A 26,413-nucleotide genomic window follows, 5' to 3' on the forward strand; every position below is an offset into this window, starting at 1 on the left:
AAGATTCCACCGACAGGTCAGTGTTTAGTTCTAACAAATGTAAAAAGAAACCAAAGGCAACAGCAAGTCACACAGAAATCTGCAAAAATCTGTGATGCTTAGTGGAGGCGCCATCGCAATTTGTAAGGGTGTGGATGCCTTTGGGTCACTGAGAGATTAAAGACATGAAAATGATATCCGGGCATTTTTACTGAAGAACTTCATGGCAGCAGTGAGTCAGGTGAAATTTAGGACTGATGCAGGAAGACAATGACTCAGCGCACACACGGACAGAATAACTGAAAATGAAAATCCCAGAAATACAAATGAACTGAATCTCTTTTGTTTGTAGAAGGAATGTACCAAAATTCCTCCTCATTGTTTTGGAAGTCTCACAAGCAGCTAGAGGAAGTGTCTGATGGAGGTCGCTGCAGCTAAAAGGAAGTTCTAAGAACTCCTAAATTGAACTCTTTCCCGAATAGAGACGATATTTGATGACCTCCCCAGTACCCTTAATGAGTTTTGACACCTCAGTGTATATAATTAAAGATGTAGTTTGACTATATAGGCAGAGTTCACCTCTTGCCGACTTCTGCTGAACACACAGTGGTTTTACTGTAAGAGCAGGCCTCTTTTTTTTTTTTTATCAGCTGTGTAATTACTCATTGAAAACTAAATAAAATAATAATACAAATAATTCTGTTAGTGTGTTATTAGTTTAGTACGATTTGTTTGCCTTAATTAAAACTTGAATGGAGTAATCGTTGTAAGCAAACCTTTTTTAAACTGCAGCATGCCTCAGAATATGTTTAGTCTGTATTTACCCATGTTGAAATCATAATAACAATGACAAATTAACTGACATGAATGGTGTAAATTGTAGTTTAATTTTTTTGTGTGTGTTATGTTTTAAGATACTAGATTTTTTTTTTTTTTTTTAAATTTAACAATTCTTCTTCCCCCTTTTCTCTCAGGTTCATGGTATTTTGCGGCGTTCCAGCTCCTTCAACACAGGTCGCATTGAGCATCTTTACCAAAATCCACAGACGCATACCGAGGGCAGTAAGTATCTCATTTATTTACGGAGGAAAAAAGAGTAACCAAATTAAAATATCAGCTGATATTTCCTATTATCCAATCTGTCAGTACTGCCATTTATAGTAGCTGATGCATTTAAAAGGTAAAGAAGAGAGGGGAGAAACACCCTTTCATGTTATGTGTGATGATGTTGCACAGTTTGTCCACCGGAAGGCAATCTGCAACTTACCTGTTGGAGACACACATGTTTGGAAAGCCACAAACACAACTAGAGAGCATAAAGAAGTAAATAAATGTATAAAAAATGTCAGTGAAATCTGTTTATGATTTGTGTGTCTGAAAGGAGAAGAAAATAATGGCAGATATATTGGAATTTTGACTTTTAAAATTCAATTTTATGCATATAGCGCCAAATTACAACTCTCCCCAAGGTGCTTTTTATTAAGCAAGTGCTTGACAGTGGGGACAGCGGGAAGGAGAAACTCCCTTTTAACATCTGGCAGAACCAGGCTCAGGGAGCGACAGCCATCTGCTGTGACCGGTTGAGGATGAGGGGAAGGAGAAACACAATAATATATATATTTTTTAGGTGGTCTTGATCCTGATATTAGGACTTCCATTGGTCATCAGGAGTGAATACATGAAGGAGCAACAAGTGTGATTTATTTATTTATTTTCTTTTGGTGTTGAGATAAGAAAATGTGTTTTGCTGTCCCACTCTCTATCAGACTTGAAGTTGCATTATGGTGACCTGACTGACAGCACATGTCTGGTGAAGATCATAAGCCAGGTGAAGCCTACAGAGATCTACAACCTGGGTGCTCAGAGTCACGTCAAGGTAGTGTGATCCCAAAGTCACAACACTCGTGGTTCTTTAGTTTGTGCAGTGTACTTTCAAATCAAAGCTCTGTCCCAAATCCCATATTAACACGCTACAGTATTTGAAAAGCTACTTTCAGCTGTTCCTTTGTCACTGTGGATCACTGCTGTATGTTTTAAATTGCTTATACAACCCCAAAGAGGATTTGTGACTCGGACTGGAATTGAATCAGTAACCTTTCGCTTACCAAGTAAATGTGTAAAAAAAACGACACTGTGGAGCCACACAGTAATGCTGCATACCACATCATTTGTATTTAATACGTCAAAATGATAAGTAAGAGTTAGTAGCGTGTTACCCAGTGGTACTAAATGTGTGCACTATGTCTGAGGGAGCACTGCATCTTGTAAGCAGTGGCTACATATTTCTACCAAAGTGCAATGCAGTGGTGTCACAAATGAGACATTACTGGACTGGATCTTACTTCAAAAACAAAAATGAAATATTCAAATCTATAGTTTCATTTTTATAAGTATGTCATTTTTAACATGTTAGTCTCTAGTAGTGTCATCTCAAACAAGATTGTTTCCTTGGTAACACACAATCTCAGGAAGTCTTCAAAGATACCTAGTTCTTTTTTATTTACACAAAAGTATCCTGAACAAAGGGAACCATAGTGAGTAGGTAGTACGCAGTTGTGAGATTTTGGATGGAGTAAGAGTGCTTTTCCTATAAACATTCTTAATCGTCTTCCCATTCCCTGGAACCACTGCTCATGGATTTGCTTTGAAGAAGGATATAGGGGAAAAAACCTGATAAAGAGACTTGATAACAATGAATTTGCATTCCAGCAGCACTCTAATGATGGTGAACCTTCAAACCATGACGTTAGACCAGATAAGTATGAATAAAGTTAGTTACAAAGTAGATTTGGTTTCTCTTTTGTGGCATTATAATAAAAGTATTCCAGTGAAATCTGACAATGTTAGATTCTGGTTTCATTGGTCTGTAATCCTAAATAAAGTACAGATGCTTTATCATATGAAAAGAGTTTTGAGTTATAAATATCACCAATATAATGGGTTACTGACAACTTTCAAGACATTTGGCTTACCGTATTTACCGCACTATAAGGCTCACCAGATTATAAGGCGCACTGTTGAAGACTGGCTCTGTTTTCATACATAAGGCGCATCATATTATAAGGCGCATTAAGACAAACAAAAGATAACTCGACCTTTATTAAGCTCATTCACAGTAACTATTAACATTGTTAAGCTGTTAAACATCGAATATTGAACAATACACTTACATTTCCAGTTCATTCAACTTCCACAAATCCATCAAACTCTTCACCTTCAGTGTCTGAGTTAAACAGCTGGGCAATTTCGGCATCAAGCATGCCCGGATCCCTCTCATCATTATCTGAATCAGTCTCGTTGCTGTTACTTAGCTGTTCAGTGATTATTCCAGCCTTCGTGAAAGCTCGGACGACACTTGAGACTGATACCTTAGCCCAAGCATCCACGATCCATTGGCAGATAGTGGCGTAACTCGCTCGGCGTTGCCTCCCTGTCTTGGTGAATGTGTGTTCGCCTTCTGTCATCCAATGCTCCCACGCAGCTCGTAATTTAACTTTGAACGACCTGTTGATACCAATATCTAGTGGTTGGAGTTCTTTGGTTAATCCACCCGGAATGACGGCAAGCTCCGAATTAGTTTGCTTCACTTGGGTTTTGACAGCCTCGGTGAGATGGGCGCGCATGGAGTCGTAGATCAAAGGAGACGGAGATTTGTGGAAAAAGCCATCCGGTCTCTTGACATAAACTTCCCTCAGCCACTCGCTCATTTTCTCTTCGTCCATCCAGCCCTTTGAGTTAGCCTTGATGATGACGCCGGCCGGAAACTTTTCTTTTGGCAAAGTCTTCCTCTTGAAAATGACCATGGGTGGTAGTTTCTGGCCATTAGCTTGGCAGCCCAGAACTACAGTGAAGGATAACTTCTCGTTCCCTGTGGTGCGTATAGATACCGTACTGGTCCCTGTTTTCTCGACAGTACGGTTCACAGGGATGTCAAAGGTGAGGGGGACCTCGTCCATGTTAGTGATGTGTTCTGGCCGGATCTTCTTTTCAGTGATCTTATTCTGGCAGTACGTGCGGAAAATGGCCAACTTTTCTTTGTAATCGTTTGGCAGTTGCTGTGAGACAGTAGTTCTTGTGCGGATTGAGAGATTATGCCTTTTCATAAAACGGAAGCACCAAGAAGGTCCCCTCAAAAGTCGTTGATCTGCATGTCACGTGCTACTGCTGTTGCCTTGAGTCGAATAGAGATTGTAGAGACACTTTTACCTGCTGTTCTCTGTTCAATAACCCACTGTTCAATTTTGTCCTCTAACTGCGGCCATCGCGCCTTGTTCCCTCGGAAACTCCTTTTGGTCTTCTTTACTTGTTTTAGGTCATCTTTTTGCTTCCTCCACTTGCGCACCATGGACTCATTAATGCCGAATTGTCTCGCAGCTGCTCTATTTCCATTCTCTTCTGCATAACTAATTGCTCGAAGTTTAAAATCAGCTTCGTAAGCGTGTCTCTTCGCGGGTGCCATTTTGGAGTCGTTATACACACACAACACGGTAATGTTGTGTTGAAGCACAGTACGTATTACTCCGCGAGGCTCCTGGCAACGGTAACCGTAATGCTCCAAAAAGTGGCACTAAAAATCTTTTTTTGAGCATAGTGTGCCACATAAAACCGGTTCGAGGTCAGTAAGCACAAACCAAAATTCATACATAAGGTACACCAGATTATAAGGCGCACTGTCGATTTTTGTGAAGATTTAAGGATTTTACGTGCGCCTTATACTGCAGTAAATACGGTAGTCTGCGTAGTCTTGCTGACACTGATAAATGAATATCAGAGACGATACAGTCGACCCCTACATATTCCCGGTTCAGTATTTGCGGATCTTTCTGTGGAACCTAACTCCAAATTATTCATGGGAAATGTGCTTATTCATGGATTTTTTTTCGGTAGAGCATATCCAAAATATTCGCTAATTATTTTCACTTTTGTGACTAATTTTATTAATTTTCAAATATTAATATTAATGTAAAAACAACAACAATTCATTCTAGTTGTCTCTAGGGGCGACCGTGGCTCAGGGGGTTGGGAATCGCATCTGTAACCGGAAGGTCGCCGGTTCGATCCCTGGGCTCTCTGTCCTGGTCGTTGTGTCCTTGGGCAAGACACTTTACCCTACCGCCTACTGGTGTTGGCCAGAGAGGCTGCCATATCGCGCCGATGGCGCGATATGGCAGCCTCACTTCTGTCAGTCTGCCCCAGGGCAGCTGTGGCTACAACTGTAGCTTGCCTCCACCAGTGTATGAATGTGAGAGTGAATGAATAGTGGTATTGTAAAGCGCTATATAAATCTAATCCATTATTATTATTATTATTATTATCATTATTAGTCTCTTGACGTATAACGATCCCATCGTTCCCAAAGTCTCTCTCCTTTCTCCTTCTGTAGCCGCAGTGAGAGGGTAATCAATTCCATATAATGAATTGTGTTAATAATGTCTATGACCAGCTTCCGTGTGGGGGGACTTGTCTGTAACCAACACTTAGTAATTGCCTTTTTGCATGCAACCATAATTATTTTCAGTAAGTATGAGTCTCTGTTATTTATATCCTCAGGGATATTCCCAAGGTACATGGTACTAAAGGAGAAGTCCAATGTTACTTCCAGCACATCCATCACCATTTGTTTAATCTCCTCCCAAAAGGTCTTCAGTTTAGGGCATGACCAGAAGACATGGAAGCAACCTGCAGCGACCTCCCCGCACTCCCTCCAGCATGAAGCGCCTGAACCACTTATTTTGGATTTCTGCTTTGGTGTGATGAAGAATCTAATTAAATTCTTCCATCCAAAATCTCGCCATGTTAAAGAATTTGTGGTAGATAACACATTCTTCCACATCCGCAACCAATCTTCCTCTGAGATAGTTATACCTGCTTCTTTTTCCCATCGATGACTGACATATTTTGTTGAGGTCTTTTTCATAGCTGTAAAACTTCTGTACATTTTGCCTATAGTACCTCTTATAATGTTCTCACCATAAGCATCCATAAATATTTGGATCACCCCACTAGCATCTGCGTCAAGCATTCTAATTTCCTTCTGGAAGAAGCTCCGAACCTGTAGGTAACGATAAAAATCTTCCCTGCCGATCTCGTAAATCTGACACGTGTCCTCAAAATTTATCAGCTCCCCCATGCTTCACTATCTTACAGATCGCAGTGATTCCATGCCTGGACCACTCCCTGAATTTATGGTCTAACAATGCTGGAAGGAAGCGTGGGAGATACGCTGGCCATCCCAGCAACCCTATTTCCCTATTAAGACCAAAAGTTTTAATCACATCTGCCCATCTTTTCAGGGAAAAACTTACACATAAATTTTGCATCTGATATGCCTGTGGTAAACTCTCAAGAGACCCCAGAACAGACTGTATTGGGAAATCCATCAAAGAAAGCTCAATGTCCTTCCATTTTGCCTCAAACTTAGAGTTACACCAGCACACTAGAGGTCTGATCTGGGCTGCCAGATAGTAATCCTCAAAGCACGGTAGAGCCATGCCCCACCGCTCATCAGGCAGCTGCATTGTTGCATATTTCACTCTTGGCCTTTTATTTCCCCATATGAATCTTGAGCAATGCATATCCCACTCCCTAAATTGTTTTGCTGGAACCTCCACTGGAAGCGCTGCAAACAAATATAGCAGCTTTGGGAGGATATTTATCTTTATTGCTCTAACTCTGCTGCCCAGATCGAGGTGGAGCAGACCCCACCTCTCCAGATCTTCATATATCTTCTTGTTCACCCGATTATAATTAACTTCATATAACAATGCAGGGTCTTTTGTCAGCAGGATCCCCAAATACTCCATTTGAGATTGATGCCATCCGACTCTATATCTTGCTACCAATTGTCTTGAGGGGTTAAAAAAGAATGTCAAGATTTGAGTTTTTTGAATGTTTAGTCTATAACCAGACAGTCTGCCATATTCTTCCAGTGTTTCCATAAGCAGAGGAATTCCCTCTTCCGGGTTTATTAGCGCTACCAGCACGTCGTCTGCATACAAGCAAATTTTATTTTCCACATTCCCCGTTGTAACCCCCGCCAATCGAGTCTCTTCCCTGATGCATTGAGCCAACGGTTCAATGAAAAGGTTAAAGAGCAGTGGGCTCAACGGGCAGCCCTGCCTACAGCCACGTTGTAGTGTTATCCGATTTGAGAGGCTTCCATTAACTTTGATTTATGTCTCCAACAGCGAGGATCATTCTTATACATTGAATAAACCTGTCACATAGCCCAAATCTCTTCAACACATGAAACAGAAATTCCCACCCGACCGTATGCCTTTTCCGCATCAAGCCCAATGAGAACTGTTCCAGTTTTCCCTTTAAGCATCTGGTCAATAATATGAATGGCCCTTCTGATATTATCGTGTGTTTGTCTGTTACCAATGAAGCCAGTTTGATCCTCCTCTATCAGCGTGGGCATCAATGTACTCAACCTCCTAGCCAAAATTGCGGCAAATAGTTTATAGTCTATATTTAACACGCTAATAGGTCTATAACCTCTGGGGTCAGTTTTATCCTTCCCTGCTTTTGGTATGACAGAGATATACGCCTCCCGCCACGATGGTGGGAGCGCCCCCCCACTCAGAGTGTAATTAAAAGAGGCCTTTAGTAGCGGGATTAAGGGTTCCCTCATCTGCCTATACCACTCTGGTGGAAATCCATCACATCCTGGGGCTTTAAAAGTCTTGAGTTTTGAGATCCCAATGTTAATCTCTTCTGCTGATATTTCTCTGACGAGTTTTTCATTCTGCTGCTTACCTATAAATGGTAGATCTAGGCTGGATAAGAAATTCTGAATCTTATGCTCATCTGCTTTATCCGGTTGTGTGTATAGCTCAGCGTAATATTCTTCAAATGCTCTCTGAATTTCTTCGAGTTTATTAGTTATCTTATTTGTTTTTAAATTTTGAACTTTATGAATAGTGTTCTCCTGTTGTTGCCTCCTGAGTCTCCATGATAATAGCCTAGCAGCTTTGGGTCCTGCCTCATACCACTGTTGTCTATTATATTTTAATTTTTTTTCAATTTCCTCACTTAAAATTTTGTGGATCTCCTGTTTAACCGGCCTCATCTGCTCCAATACCTGGGGGCACCTTGTAACGGTGTGCAGTTGTTCCAATTTTTCCAAATTTTCCTGCAAATCTGACAGCTTTTTTGCTCTCACCTTCTTTAGGACTGCACATTTTGCAATAATTTTACCCCTAAGGTATGCCTTAGCCGCATCCCATAAAATTGTAGGATTAACTGTTCCATTGTCATTGAGTTCTAAATATGTTTTTAACTCCTGTCCCATTTCTCTTTTAAACGAGTCATTATTTAACAGACCTGTGTTAAGCCTCCATAAGGTGTTTTTGGGGCTAGCTTTAAACCCAATCTTCATAGTTAGTCCCGAATGATCAGATAAATCTCTCTGTCCTATTATACAATCCTTCACTCTGTGGAGATCTTTACTAAAAGTAAAGAAATAATCAATCCTCGAGTACATATAATGTCTCGCTGAATAAAATGTAAATTTGCGTTCATTTTTGTGTAAATATCTCCATATATCTATAAGCCCCAACTCAGATAACATTGTTTTTACTTGTTTCTCTAATTTAGTTCCCCTCCGGTCTCGGCTAGTTGTATCCCAGTTTGGATGGAGAAGTAAATTGAAATCTACTGCACATATACATGTACCAACACTTTCTGCGGCAATAAGACTGAATATCTCCTTAAAGAACCCTGTACTACTACCAGGGGGTGCCTATATATTACACAGCGTGACGTCTTCCTGTTCCATTTTCCCTTTCACCAACACAAATCTTCCCTCTTTATCTTTATGTTCTCCAGTAAACTCAAAACCAACCTTGTTCGGTATCAGAATGGCCACTCCTCTTTTTTTCCCAGATCTATGTGAGGCATAATAAATATTTTTGAACCCCATTCTCTTCCACTTCTTATGTTCTTCCTTTGACAGATGCGTTTCTTGTAGAAACGCAATATAATTTTTTTCCCTTTTTAGCTTTGAAACATTTACATTCAAAGACAATACCTTATAATACTGCATATGTTCTATGTATTTCCAACTTATTTTCCTGCACCAACATAACAATACTCCCAGCCCTCAGAACACATAATAAACACACATGAACAAAGACAGAACTTGTCTTAGCCAAATTAACCAGGTCTTCAATAAGAGAGGTTTTTTTTTTTCTCTCCTCTCAGTCTGGGGGGAAATGCCACAGTGTGGGGCCCCTCTCGTTTCCTATTTTAAAAGAAAAAGGGAAACTAAAAAACAAAAACAAAAAACATGTGAGTCACCTGCATCGGACCCACACCACTCTATGATCAAAGGGGGATCGACGTGCCATATTCCATCACGGCCAGGGGAGGAGGCCATCCAACCATATACCCCCCTGTATTGATCAGCAGCCCGGTGCACCTGTTGTTCCGTTGGTCTTATGTTCGTCTTAACAGCGAAACGGGGCCGGTGGGGCACAGGTGTTACTCCTCTGTACCGACGTCCTCCGTGCGCTGGAAAACCTTCAGCTTTTCCCGTGCGCTCCCGCGTAGATCAGCTGTATTCCCGGCGCGCCGCGGCCCAACCACGCTCGTCGGTAGCATACTGCTGATCATCTCCGCCGTAATGCCTTTGGGCTTTCTTGTGGCCACCGGTCCCACCGTGTATCCGCGTCTTCTTAGATCCGCCGCAGCTTCCTCCGCGCTATTGTATAAGACCATTCCCGAGTCAAAATGAACCCGCATTTTAGCAAGCGGGGTCTGGAACCAGATGGCGTTTTCTTTAAGTACTTTTTTAACCGGGCCATACTCTTTTCTCTTCATTTGTATGTTTTCGGCATAGTCGTGACCAAAGAAAATCCATTTCTCCTTTATATATACAGGCTTCTTCCATGCAGCGCGTAGGATTTGTTCTTTAATATTGAACTTTAAGAAGCGCACCACCGTTGATCGAGGGGGCGCCCCCGGCGGCAGCTGCACTCCCAGCGCCCGGTGAGCTCTCTATCCCTAGGTTCTTCTCGCTGCCCAAATCCACGCTGTCCTCCAACTCCGATATCATCATGCTTTCCACATACCTTAGCATGGAGGTGCCTTCTATGTTCTCAGGGATGCCATATATCCGTATGTTATTACGGCACGAGCGCCCCTCCAAATCCGTAACCTTCTCTTGGAGCTGCCTCTGGTTATCCAGCAGCTGAACAATGGCATCCCTCACTCCAATGTCCCTATTTCTCCTTCCCTACCATGTTTCTTTCCATTTCTTCCAGACGTTTCCCCACCTCCTCGATCCTGCTTGTGGCGGCGGTAACCTGTTGATTTATCTCGTGTGTTAACTCGCTCATTTGGGCTTTCATGTCCTCTTTCAAACTTGTTCTCACGAGCGATAACTCCTTCTTCATCTCTGCCTTAAGGTCTTGCATGCCCTCCGCCACTACTTCACTCACCACCTGTCTGAGGGGGCCTAGCGCTGATGTTGTGGCCTCCGCCGCCATCTTCTCGCCCTCTTGCTCGGAGCGTGTTTCATTTGTCTTACTCTCAAGTCGCGTTTCTAAGCTTCGGCCTGGGGCTCGTCCCTTCTTATTTTTACCTCCGCTCATTATTCTCGAGGGGAAAGTCGCTTTTAACGGATTATATTTTTGAATTGCAGATTATTTTAGCTATCGATGCAGGAGCTCCTGTTTATGCTGCTACTCTCACCACCATGACACCGGAAGTCCCAAAGTAATCTTTTTAACACTAAATCTTAGACAAGCATTGCTCATTAGTGACATTTTCAGGTTGATGTTTTCATTACATGGATAGATCAACAAGTTACCCAAACTCTCAGCTCATGTTTTGTCTGTCACCTCCTTGGATTTTTTCCTACCAATAAATGGGTAATGACTTATCATGTTCTTTGTCTGTTTGTATTTTTCAAGACTGTTTTAAATTCAGTTCTCCTGCAAATAGTTACTGTGTCTGCATATGGTCAGGAGTGACTGCTGCTGGAAACAGTTAACAGCAGATGATGTTAAAAAGAGACTTAGTTCTGGGAAGTGAGCTGTTCATTTGCTGGAGCTGGTGGGACAGGAAGTAATGTTTTCTTGGATGGGTCAGTCTGTGCCACAATGTCCCTTTTGTCTCGGAGCTCCACGGTGATCCCAGGAGATCTCACCCCCACCCCCATCCCCCTCTGCCCTTCCACATTGGGATCTGACACACAGTCTCCAGGCAGGACTGAACCTCCTTCATCATCATGGTTTTGATGGGATATAGAGCCAAGAGCTTAGTCAGATCACAGATAGCCGGCAATAACCAATGTCTCATGTGACTGCGTGGGAGATTACGTTTCAGTTATAGCAATCCGCCCTCTGTTCAACTTATTTTGAATGCAGTCCTTGAATTTCTTATTAAAGCTGAAAGAGTCCAGTCAGACGGCAGATCTCTTGGGTGTATGACTATATTTGTTTTTCTGATTTCCACTATGATGGTTTCATTTTGTTTAAGTAAATAATGAAAAAATAGTAATAAATAATGAAACTGGAGGTTAAAGCTTTAATGATCGTTTGGCCACTTGTGGACAGAAGATGCTCAAAAACACAAATGTTTACCTTATAAAGTTGTGGTCAGTGGTCAACCCAGAGGAGAGTAGCATTATCGTTTGGGAGTTGTAAGTCTGGCCACTAAAATTAAAGTATAAAATTTACTCTTTTTTTGTTTTAGATCGAATTTAATTGCAAACAATCAACAAAAGATGTTTCAGCTGTTTGCTGTTTTTTGCTGATTCCAGCTTACTTCTAGTTCTGAGACAACGATAAAGTAAAACAGACTAATAAGCCACATGGAACTGAGGAAATTCTTTGTAGGTTTGTAACTGTGTCTCATTTTATTATTAAAAATTTGTTGACTGGCCGAGACAACAGTTTCCTGACGTTCCGGTATTTGTACAAAGTAAGTGAGGCCTGAATGAATGACTGACACAAAGGAAAAGAAGAGAAGGGGAGAGTGAGAATGATGACTTGTCTATCCACATTCTTTGCGGTTAGAGGCTGTGACTGTCCTCCCATCGCCCACATGGTTAGATCACCATAATGCCACACACATTTTCAGCAACAGAACATCCATGTATATGAATGGGGTGAGGGTCCGCTCTGTTTATTTATTTCCACACCAATAAAACCAGCCCGGGAACCTCCTCGACCACATGCTACATGCTCCCGACAGCTGAGCGTACTAGATTACTGGCAGTAGTGGTGTGGAGTCTGCCCTGCCACAGAGGAAAACATCTCTCATACTGACCACTTACTCAGTGTGTCTCTTTATGCTTCCCACTAGCCCTTCTGCCTTCATGAGACTCATCCAGGCAGCTTAATTTGTAGTATGGGATGTGTGGGTGCTGGTTTCCGCTGCAGAGAGTCATCAGTGAGAACAGAGTCGAGGCTATTTTCTAATGCTGCAGGGGTGGAGGTGCACAGGGAAAAGTCAACCGGCACTGGAGGGCCTAAGGCAGCCAGCTGCAATATCAAAAGATCAGCATGCAGACAAAGCAGAAGGGACCTTCTTTGACTCTGACTGATCAGTTTGATCTTTGTGCTTAGGCTTCTTTCCCAAAGTAATATTTCAAATATGTTTTCACCGCCTGCAGGAAAGATGGCCAAAGAATTTGTAAAAAGAGCTTGTAAAAACAGTATTCTTAGTGTCAGCCCGTGGTGGATTGTTTATTACACAACTCCACACTAATAAAATATCCTCTGGTTATGGAGCATTGCCAAGTAACATCTTCAAGCTGTATTTGATCCTCGAAGAGCAGAATTAGTAGAGTACCTTACTATTTGAAAAGGAGTGGGAGATATGCATAGCTACACTCAAGTCCAGCTGAATACATCAGTTCCTTCTGGAAATTGTGATTTCTACACAGTATTTGCCAACTCTAAATATTAACACCATAATCAAATTCAGAATCATGGTTATGAACCTCAGGGCCCAAGAGTTTATATTGTCAACAAAACTTTTGTCAACTTTTCGCCAAATGTGTTATCATTTAACAATGTTAATATTCTTTGTGTAAAAGTTTCATTTATAGAGTTGACATGTTAGCATGTTAAACAGACTGTACATAAAAAAGAGGGGTAAAAACATAACCATGACAACCATGGTGGTGTCAATTGGTTTGTGAACTGTCATGTTAAAGCTTTAACATATTAGCTTTCCTCAGGTCTGACATGTTAAAACACCAAAGTCACAAATTGGAACAAACTAAACTAACTAAACGAGACAGCGCTAAGTCAAGGGGACGTGCGTTCTAACAGGTAAAATTACGTTTTGCTTTTTGTTTGTTTGTATTTTTCCACACCCAGCAAAGTCTGGTGGATTTGAGGAAGCTGTGACGGTAGCTTTAGTCCTTCACCAGAAAACGAGCTTTCTGATACCGACCTAAGTGCCCAAAACAAGTTAACCCAACTTGACTAAATTTTTATTTGGCTACAGCAAATTTGGCATCTAACACCATTCACATTCCATTTAGCTTCTGTGTTAGAACCATGCTATGGTTTCCTGCTTTGTACTTACCGCAGAAGAATTGAACAGTGAAGGGATGGGACCGCAGAGGACTGGGACATGATTGCCACGGTTCTAGTAGGATGCTAGTAGTAAGCAACTTCAGTTTTTAATAGCTTTTAATAATAATAATAATAATAATAATAATAATGGATTGCATTTATATAGCGCTTTTCGAGACCCTAAAAGCACTTTACAATTCCACTATTCATTCACTCTCACATTCACACACTGGTGAAGGCAAGCTACAGTTGTAGCCAGAGCTGCCCTGGGGCAGACTGACAGAAGCGAGGCTGCCATATCGCGCCATCGGCCCCTCTGGCCAACACCAGTAGGCGGTAGGTGAAGTGTCTTGCCCAAGGACACAACGACCGAGACTGTCCAAGCTGGGGCTCGAACTGGCAACTTTCCGATTACAAGACGAACTGCCAACTCTTGAGCCACGATCGCTTTACTTTACACCTCAAAGTCGACACAAATCTCAATGACCCATGCCAGCTGTCACAGGTCAAGAGGCAGGCTAAACCCTGGACAGGTTCGCAGCCAGGGCCAGTGCAAACACAGACAGCCTTTCACACTTACATTCACACCTACAGCCAATTTAGAATCACCAGCTAACTTAACATGCATGTCTGTGGAATGTGGGAGGAAGCCAGAGTAGCTGAAGAGAAGCAACCATCACTCCATCTGTTTTCTTATTATTTATCCAACTAGGATCAAAGGTTGTTAGAATTTGGCAGGAGATGGAATATACCTTGGACAGGCGGCTGTCCAGTGTGATCAAACAAGATTTAGATACCAGGAAAAACTGAACAAGTATATAAGAATAAAAACAAAAAACAGTAGCCATGGTTGATGAATTATTCATCTTTGTGACAATAAGTACTGAAACATTTGTAGTACGGAAACATACTCGTGAAATATGCATTAACAACGAACTGAAATGGGGAAGTGCTCACACTAATCTGTTCTGCATCTGAGTAGTTCAGTATGATCCCATTGTGTTCTCCCACTGAAGCGCTTCACAGGAAGGGCACGAACAAAACCCCTTAACTCTGCTCTCTGTGCGAGGTTTCCCACCTGCAGCTGTCACAGCAGACACACAGGGAGATGGGCTGAATTATTAACACACCTCAGTCATGACAGGGGAAAATGACATGACGGGAAGAATAGGGGATGAAGAGAAGATGGAAAGAGTTTGGGGGAGGTGAGAGAGTGTATACAGTGAAGCAGAAGGTTTTGTTTTTGACGGCTTTTGAAGACATAAGTGCAGATTGCACTCTGGAGACAAACTTCCTCCATGTATATCCTTTATTATCCACATCTGAATTCCATCCTCAGAAAGAATTACCATCATCCCATTATCTTCTTACAGCTCACTCTATCTCTCCATTACCCTTTGGTCTCTCCCCCATCCGGATTTGCAGAGGCTCCCACGCCAGAGAGACACACAGGATTAACACGCCTGTTTCCCCACAAAGCGCTGCACTGTTTGTTCGGTGTGTTGATGCGTTTATAGGCCTAAAGTGGCTATTGTGCAGCCTGCCAGCAGTTTACTCTCAGGCAGTAATACCACTACTTACTACAGTCTGTGGGCTTGTTATGCAATTTGTTTAACTGGTAAGTAATGTGATGCGGTTGTTTTGACTCCTTGTGTATCATCCAGCAGCATTTGTGGGTAGTGGATGTTACATTGTTTGGAGCTACAATTTCCTGTGTTATTGGCCCTCTTGACTGTTGGGGATCTATGTTGTCCTCACGTGCCAATTCTGCTCCAAAAAAGCCCAACCTAGCTTTGCAGTGAAAGCCCCTCGTTTCCAAATTTGGTGGTGAGTTTTGTATTTTAGATGAACTGAAGCAATCATGCTCCTTTTGGGGTTGAAATTATTCATCTGAGGATAATAAAACTCTCTTTAAAAACCTATTAGATTGTCAACAATGCATTGTCATGAGGCTTAAAATTCATTAGATGTTAATCCTTTTTTTTTTTTTTTTTTTTTTAACTAAACGACATCAGCAAATTCCAAGACTTTGCTGCTCCTTACGGCGACTAAACTGCTTATAAACAAGAAATGATTCTCATGCAGTTATGAACAGTTAGAATTACTCTACGAAATGTTAATATTTTTTCTCGTGGTATTAAATTTAAAGTGGTCTTCTTCTACTTATTGTAGTTACTCCTCTTATTCTTCCTATTATTATTACCCGATAGCTAATTCCAAAACACAACTGTTCTTTAAGAACAGTTTGGTGGAACAGTGAGGACACACTGGGATTTATACAACTGAGCAAATAATACCCAGTGTTGCAAAAAGGTAAAACCATCTGTTTACATTTGTTTTGGAGAAACATGACTGTCATTTTGACTGCTTCTAAGGCAAAATGTGTATTTTAAGGGCACCTGATATGATACTTTTTCAGACCATATTTTTATTTTGGGTAGCAACTAACATATTGTTGAATTATCACAGTTCAAAATAATCCTTTTTTTGGCACTGGCTTTAAACCACCTTACTTCTGATTGGCTGCCCCTCAGAAATAAGGATGTTTTAAAGCAGGTGGGTGGAGCTTCTGTGCTTAGAGACAGAGCAGTAAGTCTAAGATGGACTATCCATCATATCATGCAGAACCTTTGTCTGTCACCCAGCATTTGGAGCGTAATGAAGCCTGAACGTTTGACTCTTGTACACTGCATTTCTACAAACCCTGTCGGCATGTTTAATATGAGCACTGACTGCTGTAACACAAGAGAGAATACGTAAACTCAACAACCCTTTATATTACAGAATTTGCTGCTCGTTTGTAGGCTTTTTATACATGAGCGTGAAACACAAGTTCTGCATCTGTTTAATGTCCCGAGTCCATACAAAGCATAGGAGAAAACAGTCATTCAGAGGACAGTGACTATCATTTCGTAAACTCTGTGAATGATGAGCGGTCTTGCCTTGGTAATAGCCCACTGGCTGGGTTTGCTCACTCTCTGATTGGTGTTTACATTAACACCGTCCAATCAGCCCTCAGTGGCACGCTTGCAGTGGTGTGTGTATCTCACTGGGATCAAGGCTCGCCTGGAACCAAATTAGCGCATTCCCCGCTGAAGTGTGTGTTTTCTGTCTCAAAGGACTCATTAGCTGCGTGTGTGCGGTTTGCGAGTATTTAAGGTGCCGTGCTTTCCATTGTTTTAAAATTGCGTTTCAGCATCAGAATACTGGCAGTTTTGGCCAAATGGAGATGGAGTGTAATCTCCGTGCCCACATTTTCTCATGCCCGCCACCTGTTGAATGAGGAAAAGCAGGACCGCGTTGCGTTGGTGGCCTGGTAGTCAGCGGTCAGAATAGCTCCCCGAACGGACCGATTCCTGTTTTTAAAGGTTAGGCCTTCATGCGAGGCAGGCTGCCTGGCCTAGATGGTTTTGAAAAGTGAACTTTAGCTTAAGAATAGATGTTTCTGTGCCAAGAGAAACAAGTCTGCACTTTCCTCGTTCAGAGTCAGGGAATGTTTTGTGGTTGTTCCTTGTGGGTCAGATTTGTTGCTCCACTCATGACTCAGGCCTTTTTTTTTTCTTTCTTTTTTTCTGTTTTCCAGCACAGTTGTAACACATGGAAACACGCATTTCGGGAAAAGATAGAAGGAAGGAGAGAGCAGGAAAGTGGGGAGGGAGGGGGAAGCTTTTTGAGGTTAGTTAAGAAGTAAAGTAAATACACTCAGTCAATAAATGGTATCATAAAGCTAAATATGATTTCATCTAAGTCTAATCTTAAATCAAGGCCCAAATATTTCACATCAACTGTGCAGTTCGTTCGACAAGCAGAAGCCAAAGTAAACTCTGGAGATGTAGTTTCTCGTGTGATTTATAGGTGGCAGTAGAGAGCTGCTGTGGACGATTCCCCTGGTAGTTTGTGTCAGGGTTGTAGCACATAAACAGAAGGTGTGCAGAAGTAAGCCACATTGTGCACCAGTGGGCTTCTGCATCCAAAGTAATCTCCAAAGTCATTTTTCACATTACAATTTTATTTTTTATTTTTTTTATTTTTTAACAAGAAAACCCCATAATTAAATAATGGGAAAACAATAACAGAAATGGTCCATTAATTTATTTATTCAATGGGAATTTTTTAAAAGTCACAGTTTTCTAAGCTGGACTTTAATTTACATTGTTGCTGATAATTTGTTAATGAAATCAATGTGGGGAAAAACAGTTCTGTCCAGTATTATGTAATCATTTGGATAATTTGTCAGTTCAAATGAAACTAAATATATTTTTTATTTTATATTCATGAGACAAAACAAGCTGTCGAAAAATGCTGAGGCTATTTTGGGTATTTTCCCACCAATTTCTAGAGTAATTGATAAGTTGATTGATCTAACACTGATAATTCACTAAGAACCTTCATTTTAATTTGTTACAATAAATAAATTGAATAGAAAGATTTTATACTTAAGAGTAATCTAGTTTCTGAAGAATTGAGAAACAAAAACAAAAAACTGGTAATTAATGTTGATGTTTGGTCATTAGGTATTATTTTTATATGGGGAATTTGATAAACTTGACTAAACCATAAAGAATAGGTCATTATAGCCACATAATAATGATGAACAATCTCCCTGGATCCACAATTCACAAAATGCACGCACATAAAAATTTTTTGAATTGGTTTTAAGTTTTAATACTACTGGAAGCTGCCATAGGATGTTGCCCCCTGCAGGTTCGTGTGGGTCATTACAGGTGGTCTACAGGTAAGCAAATTCGATAGCAAGTTTAGGCTTCTCTGGGTTTGTTGGTGTCCAATTTTCATTGAGATGAATCAAGAAAAAAAAGACACGCCAATAAATCAAGTGAGGAAAAACAAAAGACAGGAAAGGGATCAAACCAGGTACAATGTTGACAATGGAGAAATGCTATTCTACATAACTGCCAGATTAAAGCTGTAATACTGTTTTCCTGAACAGCTCCATCATGCCTGGATCCTTTCCTCCTCTAACATTCTTCCTTCCATTTTTAGTTCTTTGACGAGTGATTGACAATAGCCCGTAGCATGTTTGTTGTTACGATACGATGCGAATACCACAATGAACACACAAAGCAGGGCTCGTTTGTTTAATGAGTTTGGTGTAGTTGGTAAGAGAAGATGGCCGAGGAGAAAAGATGGTAACCAGGGATTACGCTAAATATTTATTAAACTCATCAATCTTCCTGTTGCTGTTGCTATGTCCTCCAGGGACACATTTGGCAGTAATGGCAGTAAGCTTCATAGCTTCATACTGGATATTCTGTAATGATTTATCTGAAGCTGTGCTGGTTGTTTGTAGCAGCGAACAAAGAAGTCATACCTGAGAAGAGTGCTCATCTAATTCCAGGTAATCTGCTTTTGTGAGGATTTATTGCTGCAGGAAAAGCTATCCCCCCCCCCATAATTAGACCCAGTCTACAATTAGAGGCTTAGAGTTTGTGGTATGTAGCTTATTATTACAGCTATAAATAGCTTAATGCAAATCTAAATATTTACTCATATAGAAAGGGTAGGTTTGAACCAACAAGTCTTGTTTTGTGTGTTTGCTCTGTGCCTATTCTCCTGTATAATAAAGTCGTTATTTGATTAGTTAAGTAAATGATCAGTTCATCAGAGTCAGCAGATTTTAAAACGGAACAGCTCAAGAAATAAACAGATTGTTTTAATATTTCAGCTAATGCACAAGATATCGTATGTTTGCTGAAAAAAAATGTGAAGAGTCTTTTACAATGCAGTTATAGAGAGCTAGTTAAGTTGGTAACTACAGTAGCCTCAGGGAGAACGCTGCTTCTCTTAAACTACCGCAGATTTGGACAAAAAAAATGGAAAAGTTACTAAACCATTAAGATAAAAATATTGAGAACCTCCAAGTAGGGCTGTTCGATATAACGATATATGACGATATAAAAACGTCTATCGTTTCATTTTATGCTATAGTTTGTTTCGTGGTGTCGCAAAATAAACTGTTTATAGCAATATTTTTTCATCATTTTGATGGTCACTGTAGTGACTATATTCATTTCTTAAAGTTCTCTCTTTCTCTTATATTTAATATAACCACACTACAGACAGACAAGCGCCTGTTTTTATGCGTTGTTGTTAGCAACAGCGACGGTAACAGCATCGCGTGTCCGCTTGTTTATGTTCCACATAAACCTTTCACAATAAAGCTCAAGATCCTGTTGAGACTTTACAAAATAAACTGAATCACGTGAAAGAGCAGGTTATTTACGGATGAGAAGTAAAAAAGAGCCGCCAGGTGCTAAAAAATAAACCTTAGACTCAAACATTAGAACAGGCTTTTCCCCGCAGCACGCCATGTAATAAATACTCACAAAGAAAACGGCGGCCGTTACAACTTATGTCTAAAAATGTATAGTTTCATGCATCGGTTAAAACACTCGACTCCAGCTACACGACGCCCAGCTGGAAACACTTCACGCAAGTCGAGTTGCCCGAGATTCACAGAATTTACAGAAAATGTTACATTTTTGTGATTTATATTGTTATCGGACGATAGAATTCTTATATCGGGATATGAGATTTTGGTCATACCTCCAAGGCATTTTCTTTTCATATAAGACTAAAATGCCTTTATTCTCAAAATATGGTTATATTTGAACTAAAGGAGGTGGATGGCTAAATTTGAACTTCTACAGCGCTGGCAAAGCAAGTCACAAAAAAAAAACTGAGTAATATTTTTTGCCTATAATTATTGGCACCACTCTCATTGGTATATTAATTTTTTTCAGTAATGTAACGCACTGTTGTTATATTTCTGTAGGAGACTGAAAAGTAAAGGATTTGTGTGAGAGTGTGTTTATGGGGGGCATTGTTGGAGGGGCTTTGGGAAGGTTTGGGAACCACTGTGCGTTCCCACTCATTTCTCTTCAATCAATTTCAATATCAAACTTTTTTTACTGAATCAAATTACATACAACGAAAATAATACATGAAACAAACTCGATACAATAATAACTATTCTGTTCTATTAATGTGCTCTTTTAAAAACATTTATTCTAGAATGAACAAACAAACCAACAAAAAACTTTCATAGGCCAAAGGAGGTCATCATAGACCCTTTTTCACACCTGAAAACAGCTTATTTGGTTCCCATTTGCATAAATGTCAGCACATTTGCAATAATCGTTACGAGTTTCTTTTTTTTATATTTCTGCTATGCTTTGTCAGGATTTGGTTTGAGTATTAACTTTGTGGCTTCTTCTGGGGTTTCATGCTCCATGTGCAGCAATAATATCGAGGGCGCAGCACCCAGAAATAACAGATTTCCAGTTTAAGTTGCAGATAAGGTAGACTCGAATCACATGGAGCTGTTTGCTATGCAAATAGGTGTTGGTTTAAGTTTGTATTGCCGTGTCTGTGATTAAAAAACAAACAAACAAACAAAAAAACACGTGTGAAACTAGTATAACAACTTGAGTTTACACAAAGAGCGCAGAGACACACAGCTCAGTTGACAGAGAGATTTGGTTTTATTGGTATCTTTCTCTAGTGTGCATACATAGTGGTAGAATTATAGTGTGTGTACAAAGGGATTTCAATGAGCAGACTCACTGACTCGAAGCAGTAAGGCTTAGCAAAGGGGGAAAAAGTCTGTTTCAGCTTGTTTGTTTCAAAAGCAGCTGTCAAACAGCAGCTAGGCTTTATTATTTTTTCATTATGAAAATTAGTCTTAATATCTTCTTCTGTCATCAGTGCAGCCTCGTAATTACACTATATCCCCAAACACCCACACTGGCTGTGACACACAGTGAGAAGATGCAGCTCGCTCAATCCTTCCATAAGTGACATAAGCTCATTACTCACAGTAAACATTGTTGCTAATCTGCGAACACAAGTCCCGACTGCTGCTGCCCACTCTGTGCTGCATGATCACATCCTAATAGATACAACACACGCACACACACAAAAACACACACTTCCTCTGCTAATTGCATGTTTGTGTAATTCTGCCGTGTGTTTGGAGTTTCTCTTCCCAGCGTGTCCTGCAATTGTAATTGTGCCACTGCAGACTGTACAGAAGCTGATGTTTCAAGTACTTCTAGGGATAAAAGGCAGGCGCTCCTAGAAGAAGAAGAAGAAGAAAAAATGGCGGCGTAATTGCTGTATCATAACCTGTAAATTTGCTTTTTAAGAGTGTCATGATCTGTAATTGTTCCAAAAGACACTGTTCCCGTTATTAGTTTTGTCTAAGAATGTGTTTGGGTGTTCTCTATGGTTCCCCGTGTACAAATATGTGTCTGTTGTGCAATTTGAGGATTGCAATGTATTTACAAAAGCCCGCTGTAATGAGCTATGATCTCACATGTTTGGATCACACTGTGGACCGTGGAACAAAAACAAGAAGAGGAGAGGCAGGGTTTGAAATGAGTGCAGATGTAATAAGTAGGCGAGAAGTTACAACATTAGATGTTAATCTATATGAGTGTAATTGTTTTACTCTCTTGTTGACGTGCTGAAAGTCTTATTGTACAGCATGATTATTATTATTTTTTTTTACATTTCAGTACCTGTGTTGTGTGTTGGGTGCTGTCTTTGCCTGCATGTTTTAATTGAAGCTTTAAATCACGCTGTCAAACCTTAATGAAGGGTTGGGCTTCTCTTAACGTGTTCCCGTCAACTAAACAAACAGGCCTTTATTCTCAGAGAGAGTAAAATGTTCAAGCACAGTAAACAGTCACTCAGCAGACAATAACAGATGTATAAGCTTTGAGAGATGAACAAAATCTTTTTTGTTTTTCACGTGCCATTCTTTAGTGAGTTACAGTAACTTTCTGGAACATTAGGAAATTCTTTTAATACTTGTCAAGTTTTAGAGGTTAACAGCTTGTAAGCTAGCAAACTGTCAAACGGGCACATCGTGAGAAGGTTGTGGCTTCAGGAGGTAGAGCAGCCATCTGCTGATCGGGAGGTCTGTTCGATTCCTGGCTTCTTCAGTCTGCATACCAAAGTGTCCTGGGGACCTGATGCATGCATCAGAGTGTAAATTTTAGAAAGAAAGCACTTTAGACACAGAAAAGAGTGCTTATGTGTGATTGAGACATGTTGTGTTACTCAAGTAGAAAAGGGCAGTCTAAAAACCAGTCCATTCTTCAGTTGAAAGGTGAGAGGATTAAAGTGCAATGCTTCGATTAATATAACTGCGCGTACAAATTCAATCAAACTGATCAGATGCTATAGTGCTATATATGCTATATTGCTACAGTTTTGCTTTTTAGTAGTTTTTCTGCATATGTGGCGAAGCTTTGACATGATGGGTTCCTAGCAGGTGTGAAGCAGCTTTACCTGAGTATTCATGCAAAAAATAAATTGGAACTACATCAGAATATGGAGTATTTAAACAAAAAAGAGCCAGACCAACAGAACAGGCTGTGTTTATCTTTACAGCAAATTTCGATGCAGTTTTAGTCTAAATTTAGGCATCTAAAATGGGGCGATCGTGGCTAAAGAGTTGGGAGTTTGCCTTGTAATCGGAAACCGGTTCGAGCTCCGGCTTGCACAGTCTCAGTCGTTGTGTCCTTGGGCAAGACACTTCACCCGTTGCCTACTGGTGGTGGTCAGAGGGCCCGGTGGCGCCAGTGTCCGGCAGCCTCGCCTCTCAGTGCGCCCCAGGGCAGCTGTGGCTACAATGTAGCTTGCCATCACCAGTGTGTGAATGTGTGTGTGAATGGGTGGATGACTGGTTGTGTAAAGCGCTTTGGGGTCCTTAGGCACTAGTAAAGCACTATACAAATACAGGACATTTTAAATTATAACACATTAAATACGTTTGGAAGATTACTTCCAAACTACTCTGGCCTTTCTATACAAATTAGTTCTGATTGGGTCCCAGATTATTGTCTTCTCATTTTTAGTTATTGGCTCAGGACACTGTAGTTCTTCCACACCACAGTGAGGATATATCTCGATGGGTCTGGCTTTGTTTTGGGGGATTGTCCTGTTATAATATAAAGGCATGCACTAAACTGTTGCCAATTCACAAATACTGTGTGTGAATCCTGAGCTGAGTGTACGACCACACACACGGCCCATCGACTGGCACATTCTGTCGAGCACTTTGGTGCTGCCAGACATGTGAGTGGCAAATAGAAAAAAGATCATTAATCAAACTATCAGCCCTGGTTCATTGTTTCTCTCGGCCTTACTGTTTGCTTTAGCTTTTTCCGTCTTTGACACAGTGGAAAATGTAGAAAAGTGTCTCTGAATCTTAAAAGTATATGGGAAGGAAAGCAAAATGGGTTATTTTCACACACTCTGAACAATGTTATAGACGTAAATACGCTTCAGAAGTTGCCCATAAATGCTTCAGTGTCTCGTTTCAATCCATTTAGCCTGTTGAATCATGGTCTCACACACACTTGAGCGTCTATTCAGAGTTACTTGCCCTCACGAAAGGAAAGAGTTGTGAGAAATTAGTTTCCGTCACTGCCTCCTTTTGTCACCCAGTGTTCCTAAGAAGCTCATTCCTTGCTGCTCCTTGCCTTCAGGCTGCTATAGGATAAGATCAAGATTACTCTCCTTTATAATCATCATTAGCGCTGGTAAATGTCTGACAGTGTGAGAATCTGGTATCACGGCGTGATAAATGTTCTTCATGATTGCTGATTGTCGCTGAATAGAATCGCGTTTGGTTTTTCCACAACGCCATCAATCAGGCGCGCTGGCGTCCGACGGGGCAGGTTAAGCCGACGGACAGACGGGGTGACGCAGATGTGTTCTGGGGTAACTGTTGACTTGTTACTTCTCAGCCTCGTCTCCCGGAGCGCAGAGAGGGTTCTGTAATTGTTTTTGTTTCAGTCCAAGCTGGTTTCATCATTATCACATAAATCAGCTAACGGTGGTGTAATCATTTATCATAAAGAGAAACTACACTGAGGTTATCTGTTGGGCTCCAGCCAACGCTCATTTTAAAATTAATTATTCTCTTGAATGTTTTTATCTGAACCAGCGCAAAACTTGGATGTTAGTGTTTATATGTTCTGATAGTGGAAAAAAATCGAAATAAATCCTATGTTAAATTAATATAAGGATACGTTTTGTTGCTCTTGAATTGTTACCAAGACATATTCGTCAGGATCCATGCCTGTGAGCTGATGATACGTCTGTGACCGATGAATTTTGACTGGGCTATTGAATTAGTAAAATGTAAGAAAATAGGCAGTAATGGTTTCCCACATTAAAGGCTTGTTTTGTGTTTAGTACTGACTAATAACAGCATAACCACACCTTTTTGAGAAGCTGGAACCACTGACTTTTCTAATGGTTAAGTGCTGTCAATAAATTTTTAATGACTCCACTAAACAGTGAGCTAAAGCAAACCATGACGCCGACTCAGTGATGTGCACAAAACCGTTGAATTCAAAAATATCTCCAGGCTGTTTTCTTTAGGACAGAGCCGTGGCAGGCCCCATCTGAGGTGTATAAATCGCTTTGAAAAGTGCCCTCTTAACAGGTAGGGCGTCATAGACACGCCTAAACTGAAGTAAGTGACCCTGAGATGTGTGTGATACTCACGCATGTGTTTGTTCAGCTAAACATATCAGAAAAAGCAGGCTTAGGTCCGCGATTATGTGCGCTTCGAGTGTATGTTTGCGTCCTCGCGTGTGTATGTGTGGGTGTGAGTTGACATGCGTGTGTGATGGTGATGATGAAGACGAGGAGGAGGCATGGGGAGGGGTTGCGAGTGGGCGACGATAAGTACCATCTAAGAGAGAAGTGAACACGATTAGTCAGGAGATAATCTCTGCTTTCCTCAGTCTGTGTGCAGTGTGGGCAAACTCCAAAGAAAACACTCGGCTGTTTTCTTTACTTTGCACAGTCTCTCACACACACATGCATGCGCGCACACACGCACACAAAACGATTACTGAGAGTTAAGCAAGAAATTACACAGGGAAGAGTGGGGTTGTTTTTTTATGAGTGTGTATGTGTGCTTTAGTTTGCACTACTTGTATGGCTGCGTATCTCTCCGCCATATCTGGGTTTTGCTCACACTCTCTCTCTGCTGTAGGTGACCTCGTCACATTCGGCTTGCTGGGGTGTAACAGACGCAGAGTCCTCTATGCGTTTCTTCCCTCAATTATTAATATAATGATGGGAAGAGAGGAAAAAAGAAGCCATGGATACACAAACACTGGTGAGGGGAGCATTCACTCTTTCCCCTGACCAGCCAGTCATTTTGATGCTGACAGCCATTACACACACACACCTGGGAATTTGATCTTCCCATGCTAAATCTTTCCTGTATCCACATGCCAGGGGAATGGGAATATCTACTCTGGCATGGAGCTGGCTTGCTAAGCTCACAGTGTTTACACATGTGTGGCCGAAGCAGGCCACCACCACGGCTAAACGTTTACAGTAATAGTCTCCAAGTGATGCCTGTTTGTAATAAAAGTCAAACACCCTGCCCGGTCCAGTGAAACCAATCTGTCGTCCTGATCTTATTATAGTCAAATTAAACTGTCGTGCTCGGGCCAGAGAGGCCGTAAAGTGTACAGCTTGAATAAAAACACACTCGTCCTCGACTCCGCCGTCATCGTGCACAGGTGTTTGTACTTGATACACGCATGCCCAGACACTGGTGGGAATATTCAGTTATTTTAAGCAAGTCTGCTTAAACACACGTTTACTCACACGTTACATTATTCTGTGTAAAGTGTTATTTCTGGGTCTTTATGTCGCTATCAGAGACAATGAGATTACAAAGTAGAAGAACTGATGATGTTTTCTGTGGTCCAATCAAGTTGATTAATGATTAATTAAAACATTATTTGAAAAATGTGTATATTAATATAAATGACAAATTATGGCACGTGAAATAGTTCAGTTTTTCTCAAATGTTAAATGTCATCCAAACTGGAGTTGTT

At 40.9% G+C, this 26,413-nt stretch overlaps 1 protein-coding gene across 1 annotated transcript in view; it reads left to right on the forward strand.

The window, feature by feature from the left end:
- The window catches only part of gmds (GDP-mannose 4,6-dehydratase), a 185,248-nt gene that overhangs the window by 18,366 nt on the left and 140,469 nt on the right, over nucleotides 1-26,413 (forward strand). Inside the window, exons 3-4 of the mRNA XM_040046261.1 lie at nucleotides 954-1,041; nucleotides 1,746-1,855. Coding sequence (XP_039902195.1) covers nucleotides 954-1,041; nucleotides 1,746-1,855 — 198 coding nt within the window. The remainder of the gene's footprint in view (nucleotides 1-953; nucleotides 1,042-1,745; nucleotides 1,856-26,413) is intronic.

The sequence above is a fragment of the Simochromis diagramma genome, unplaced genomic scaffold, assembly GCF_900408965.1.
Source record: "Simochromis diagramma unplaced genomic scaffold, fSimDia1.1 OVJJ01000553.1, whole genome shotgun sequence".
Taxonomy (NCBI): domain Eukaryota; kingdom Metazoa; phylum Chordata; class Actinopteri; order Cichliformes; family Cichlidae; genus Simochromis; species Simochromis diagramma.